This window comes from Dasypus novemcinctus, chromosome 15 (assembly GCF_030445035.2).
Source record: "Dasypus novemcinctus isolate mDasNov1 chromosome 15, mDasNov1.1.hap2, whole genome shotgun sequence".
Taxonomy (NCBI): domain Eukaryota; kingdom Metazoa; phylum Chordata; class Mammalia; order Cingulata; family Dasypodidae; genus Dasypus; species Dasypus novemcinctus.
This window is the reverse complement of record NC_080687.1, coordinates 72,625,359-72,632,531: the sequence shown is the minus strand read 5'-3', so window position 1 is coordinate 72,632,531 and position 7,173 is coordinate 72,625,359. Positions and strand designations below refer to the sequence as shown.

General features: G+C 34.6%; 1 protein-coding gene across 4 annotated transcripts in view; it reads right to left on the bottom strand.

Annotated features, from left to right (window-relative positions):
• Positions 1-1,895: 1,895 nt before the first annotated feature.
• Positions 1,896-7,173, bottom strand: part of LOC101424034 (protocadherin-9) — a 947,185-nt gene continuing 941,907 nt past the window's right edge. For all 4 annotated transcript variants that reach the window (XM_058276596.1, XM_058276593.1, XM_058276595.1 and 1 more), the window contains one exon: positions 1,896-4,073. In XM_058276596.1, coding sequence (XP_058132579.1) covers positions 3,700-4,073 — 374 coding nt within the window. In that variant the 3' untranslated portion in view covers positions 1,896-3,699. The remainder of the gene's footprint in view (positions 4,074-7,173) is intronic.

The following is a 7,173-nucleotide window of genomic DNA, read 5'->3' as shown; positions in this document are numbered from 1 at the left end:
TCCACTATTTGATTACAGTGCTGTTAAGAACACTTTAAGAATTTCAAAGCAATCTCAAACAAGAACTTTCCTTGGGGAAAGAAGATCACCTTTATTCAAAACAAAGCAGAACAATGAAGCATTTTTAACCTCACTACACCACTCCTTTCTTTTATAGTTATTGTGCCCTCTTAAAGAGGAACATTTTGGCATTCACTTTAGAATTGAGATCCCAAGTTATCCCTTTCATCCCTCACCACCAAAACTCCTCACTAATCATTATTAAGCATTCCTGGCTTCTATCCACAAGAGTTTGGTAAATACTGGACCTCAGCTGCATTGCTAGCTTTAGCTACAGAAGGATGGGGGTGCGGGGAGGAGGAAACACCACCCTATAAATGAATGACCATTATTTAAATATATATCTCCAGAGTGTATGTAGCTCAAGTAGTTGAGCGCGTGTTTCCCATGAACAAGGTACTGGGTTCAATCCCTGGTACCTCCTAAAAAATTATAGCAAGTTAGCTAGCTAGCTAGATCTCATGTTAGTGTATGTGTAGGGATGTTCATTCAAAGAGGTAATATTCAGCTTTATAAAGTTTATTTCTATACTTGCTTTGGAAAATTTATAGTAAATATCATTGCAATATTTGATAATTACTCTGAAAGTCATTAGTTTTATAACTTTCATATACATGAGCTTCCCTAGGTCGTTTACCTGGTTTTTATTTCCAGGTAAATGATGATTTTTAATATTCATTGTCAATACAATAAAACAATATGGATGATATTTAAGTCAGAGTCATTTTGAATTTATTCTCTTATTTACTTTTTGAGTTAAGTTCTTCAACTTGGTTTGTGATGTCATCAATCTTAAAATTTCAGACAGAATATAACAAAATGCCATGAAAGAAGGAGACACTGGAATATATAGATAGATGGGCATTTCTACTCCACTCTTCCCGGGAAGGGAAAAATATGAGAGAAACTGTATTTCCATGTCTCTTACCCTTTACTCTGTAAGGCAGAGAGTCATACTTATCTGGTAAATAATGGACAAAGGAAAGGAACAGGGCAGTCCTGGGTTCCTTTTATTTCCAGAGTAGCCTCCTGTCAGGATTCATTCACTTCATTCCCTCGCTGTGTCCTGGGGCGGGCTCTGCCTCTATGAGGGAAAAAAATAGTGGTGCTACAGATATGCCTGAGACTAATTGGATAGGGCTGTGTTTGGGGGGTAAAGGGGTTAGGGTACCTCAGCCAGCCACTATCTTTACCTCTGTGTCTCTGACTCCTGAGTCTTATTTCCCAACAATTCAAAAAGCTCAGGAGGAAAAGTCAGGCTTGATTATCTGCCCTAAAACACCAACATGAGTGAACACTTATCCCGTTGCTCTGGAGTACTATAAAATATGGCGCATTTTTGAGTGTGTCTTATCATTGACAGTGTTCTGTGTCTATTTTCCTAACATAAATAAATAATAAAGGAAGTTTTGGCTCTGTCTTCAAGGCCTTAATCCCCAAATGGTCTTCTACCTTATGCAACCTGAAAGTAAGAGATAATTTGTTTTGTGAAATTTATTAAAGAAACAAAGAAGCAAGTAGCAGCATCAGGTAAGTAGTGCTACCAGCCCAGTGTCTGACTTGGGATTTCACTTTGATGGCACTTGCAGGACTTATGTCTTAAACAAGAATGTAAAGCTACTTTGTTCATAAATTTCCCTAGAAAATAATTTCATAGACCATTAGGGGAGTTCAACTCTATCTTGGCACCATATTTTCTCAGTAGAGTTATTTACTCCCCTAACAAATTCTCCTTGATTTGTAATTAAAAGTTAAATTTTATCAACATGTATTTATCTAACAATCAGGGTAGAATGAATCACTTTGGATGCTGACCAAAAATTAACACACTACAATCAGGAATTCAGAACATTTATTGCAAGAGCTGAATAATTGTAAATAACGTAGAACTGGCAAAGCAGTAACAAGGATAATTGTTTAGATATTTGTTCTGTCAAAGTCATCAAACACCCCTCACAAACCGACAAAAATGTACTGCAATAAGCAATGCACCCCTACCCATTATTTTCCACTATATTGTGGGAAAAAAGTGAACTGCTATATACAAAGTGATTTTATATTTGGTAAGAACAAATTAACTATCAGATTAGCAAACCTTTTTTTATTTTTTTATTTTTTTACGTTTAAACTGATGTTGAACCGTGGCATTAAGATAACTTTCACTTCTTTCAATAAAGACATTTTGTTGCATGCTATTTATTTGTTTACATCATCTGTCATGCCTTAACAAAAACCTCCTAAGAATGTTCGAAATTGGACTTGTTTGCACGTGCAACTGAGATCTTATTAACATTAGTTGTCACTCTGTTGGTTTGACTTAAGTGACAAGATGCTGGTACCTGCCAGGCATTGACCAACTATGATAACAAACAGTTAAACAGCAATAATTAGAGATTTATCCCTTTATTTCCCCCAACTAGCCTACCTGAAAAATGTTCTGTTACATCATGAAGGCACAACACATTAAATATTTTGTGGCTATGATCTAATAACACTTGTGTTACAACAACATTATCGTATATGAGGATCAACACAAACTCTGTCATTTCAACAAAGTTGTACACACACATTTGCCCAATTGAAACTATTTTTGAATAGTGGTTTTTCTTCAATATATGCTAATTTTAATACATTAGATTTGCATGAGTGACAAGTACAGGGTATTATATCACTTTTGAAGGATAACATTTCCCATTACTCTCTCACTTAATGCTACTAATTAAGTGATTTTGCTTTTTCCTACTTTGAAAAAAAGGATGTCAAAAAATAGGTTCTGAATTTCAAGCTTTGGCAGAAGTCCAGTTTTTTCACTTAAAGTTTTCATTTTTATCTTTCATCTTTATATTTTACAGAATTCCAGCAACATAAGCTACCATACAAGAAGCAAGATTCCAGAACCTTTTTTAAACACAAGTGTTTGAGATCCTTTGAACAATGTGTGTCAGACAGACGACTAATGCAGAAATACCGTCACTGAAAGAAACAACAAAAATAATGACATAGAGGCAAATGAAAAAAAAATAGAAAAGAAGCAACCATAAAACACAGAGTTATGCTACAACATTTTTAGGTGAACATTATAGGTACACAAAAGTTGTTAATAATAACTTGCTTCTATTTACAAATACTTTAACACTGATTGACTTACAAGTGTCCACTAACGTTGTTAACAGCACGATAGGTTTAATGTTTATCTTTTTAAGTTGTGTTTGAAATATAATGTCAAGTATAGCGGTCCCAGCACAAATCATTGACAAAAAGAGCACAATTTTCTAACTGGTTATGTTTGTCAGTCACTCTAATCCATGGAACTTTCTTACTCTCCAAATGCATATTCTATTGTCATAGCAGCAGTCCAGGGTCAAAAACAAAATGCAATAATAATAATAATAATAATAATAATAATAGGATATTTGCACAATGGAGAGATCTCTGGAGAGTAAACAAGACTACATGGTTGGTAGAAATATTTTCTCTCTTATAGAACATTGTCTCCACCATTGTGCTAACACAAAATTATGCATATCCCTGCTATAAGGGGCATAGTTGTAGAGATCTATTGAATACATAAAGCTCTGACACACAGGGTATTAGCATGTCTATTTAGATTAAAGTCATTAGGTCCCATATAGTCTTTTCTTAGAGTTGATGCTCTTTAGGACTCTCAATAGTGCCTCCTGCTTGCTTATAAGACTTCAGATTTGCCAATGGAATGTCTGTCATTTGACTGCCATTGTTGAAATGGCCTTCATTGGAGCCATACTGCTTACGGTCATTGAACTGGTTCCGATTGCTATCTTCTTTCCAGGCTCTGGTCAGGGTGTGCCCATTCACCAGCTTGTCCTTCTTGACCCATTCTTTCTGCGGCGCAAAAGTTGAGAGAGGTGATTTAGGGTGTTGATATGGACCTAAGCCAGGAGGCATCCAGCAATTATCAGAGTGACCCAGAACCAAGCACTCTTGAGTGCACATCTCTGTAGCTTCAGCTAATCCTCGGGGGCCCAGGGGCCCATCTGCAAAGGACAAAAGACAGAGAAAATAAGAGAAGACAGCAGTTAGAGTTTTCATTTGAAATTATCTCATTAGAGAACTTCATGAAAACTTTCTTCTTTAAATGTTTGCTTTACATTCCAGAAACACAGATAAATAGCTGATGGATGGACGGATAAATAGATATGCAGATAATTAGATATGGATAGATAGATTGGTGGATAGATGATAGATGAAGACAGATATAGGTAAATGGATATAGCTTCAAGGTATCATTTCTTCTCAACTTATTCCATAACATATATATTATTACTAATTTATGTTCTAGGAAATTTCAGCAAAAAGCTCGTATTTATGAGCAATTATAAAAAGTAAAACAAGTTTAATATTCTAAATTGAAGCATATGTAAATATTACAGCTCTGAGGAAATAGAGTACAAAAGAAACACCTGAAACAAAATATGATTAAAAAGAAATACTCTATATATGTTTATATAAAATATTGATTTTCATATAGGTACTATTTTTATGTATGAAATCACATGGAAATAATTTTGTAACATGTAAAAAAAAGCCGAAGACTTTTCAAAGACTAGCTTAAAAGACTATTTTAATGATAGCATATTACTAAAGGTACAATTGGTCCAATGCAAGCATTTTGAAATCCTACTCTACAAAGAAGCTATTTGCATCCAAAGACAGCATTTTGTTCCTTCCAAATCTAATCTATTTTCTAGATTTCTACATGTATTACACTGAAACAAAGTGGCAAATTGGACCATGTGGAGCCTAGCATTAAGGGGGTAAAGAGTCATCATAGATACTTCTCTTTTATACTTTTCAACACTAAGCAATCAAAAACATATCTTTTAACCAGTATTTCAGAAAGAAACTTTTTTCCTGATTGTATAAATTGGAAATTAGCCCTTTACCAAAAAACAAACAAACAAACAAAAAACCCAACCAAATGCTTAAGGAAAAAGAATTTTTTTGGTGTTGGTGGTGTTTTATTCCCCCTTAATTAAAGTCGAATGATAAGTGATAGTTTAGAAATTAGGAATTGATTTTACAAATGAGGTTAAGTGGATAGGCAAGAATGTCTGAGGCATAAAGTATTTTTAAAAACAGAGAATCATCAGAATAAAATTGTAGAAAACATGTTTTCAGGTTTGTCTAGCCAATAATAACAATAACTAAGCAGTTGGAATGTAGGCCTTCATTAAAATTTAAGTTAGCACTATTAACATTTTAGGTGCCAATAATTGTAGGATTTTTATATATTAACATCCATTTGTCTTAATAATATTCTAAGGTGATAAGTTCCATGCTCTAATTATTTCTTCCATGTGAAAAATACCTGTGAGACAGGCAATGGTTGATGGCAAACTACAAGTTACCTCAGAAAGGAAACCAGAGATGTGAACAAAATATGCCTAAAATGCCCTATTTTACACAAACTCAAATTTTGCCCTTTATTTCAAATCTAAAAGAAAGGTCTGTGGTTACTCCCAAAAGGAACCAATTTTACTGTGTTTAAACATATAGTCATTGCTTAAAACAATCTTTCTTGTAAAGCAGCAATGATTACTTCCTAGGATATTTAATTTAAACTTCTCCATGAGTCATTCATTGCCCTCCACAATCTGGCCAAACTATAAAAGTTCAAACTAATTTCTCACTTTCACATTTGCTTTTATGAACTCAGCAAGTCCTCATCTGACAAAGCTAACACATTTTATTCAAACAAATCCATGTTCCTTGCTGAGAATCAAAGGCTTAAAAGATGCTTTTCGCCTAGCCTGCTTGCATTGAACCACTGACACTTTTAAGGGTCAGCATAAGTCCCACATTCTAGAAGCAAGTTTCAATTAACTATAGCAGCTCATGTCCCATATGCATCTTGAGGATTTCCACAGCTCTTCCCTAGTAGATAAATATGAAACTTCCTAAATGAACCTCCTCAAATCTGGCCTTCATGACCTTTTGCTGTCTTTTGGGAGCGTTATATACTGTTTTGGATTCGTAGATGCTAAGATGAATATCATACAATGGGTTGGCTTAACAACAGGAATTTATTTTCTTACAGTTTCAGAGACTAGAAGGCTTGCTTCTTCCCCAGGGTTGGTATCTTCTGGCTGGCTGGAGATCTTCGGGATTCCTTGGCTTTTCCATCTCATGGCAATGCACATGGCAACACCTTATCTTCTCTTCTGGGTTCCATTTACTTCCAATTTCTAGCTGTTCCCCGTGGCTTCTCCTTCCATGCCAATATCCTTTATTTACAAGGACTTCATATTGATTAAAGCCCACCCTCATTCGGTTTGAGCACACCTGAACTATAACATCTTCAAAGGTCCTATTTACAAAAGGGTTCACACCCACAGGACCAGGTTGAACCTGAACCTGCCTTTTAGGGCACATGTTTCAATCCCCAATATATGTATTCATAAACACAAGTTTTTACTTTTGCTTTTTTTCCCAGCTGGATTGAATATTTATTGATGGGAAAAGGAAACAGCTTATCAGTCTTCTCATCCCCTTACATTGCCAAGCTATAGTGATGCTCTATGAATGATGTTAATTGGTAATTAAAATTTTATGAAGTGGAAAATATTCTGAAAGACTATTAAAGGTATTCTCTGCTTAAAGGTAGCCCTTAAGTAAATATAATAGAAGATGCTGATTTCATAAATATTGTATTTCCGAAACAGATTTATTCCACAAATACTTAACTGAGCTGGCACTCTTATAGGCACCAAATAGTGAACAAGACAGATGTCCACAGTATTCTGATGGAACTCTTGGGGAAACAAGTAATTGCCATAAAATAAGTAAGCTGAGTGGAGAGGAAAGTGTGTTACTGGAAAGGAATCAGAGGGAGTTAACTAATTTAGGGAGGCATGTTTTTTTATAAAGTTAGAGATAAACTTTGTCCCAAGTAATACCATTTCTACCATTTCCTGAAAGGTTTACAGATAATTGACAATTTACAGATAATTGTCAATTTTTATTTATAATTAGAATTTGTGTATTATTTAAAAACATGCAAAAAATGAGTTTCTTTCCATTAGATAATATTAATCATCCTGTGAGAATTTTATAATTCCTGCAATTCATTTCTGT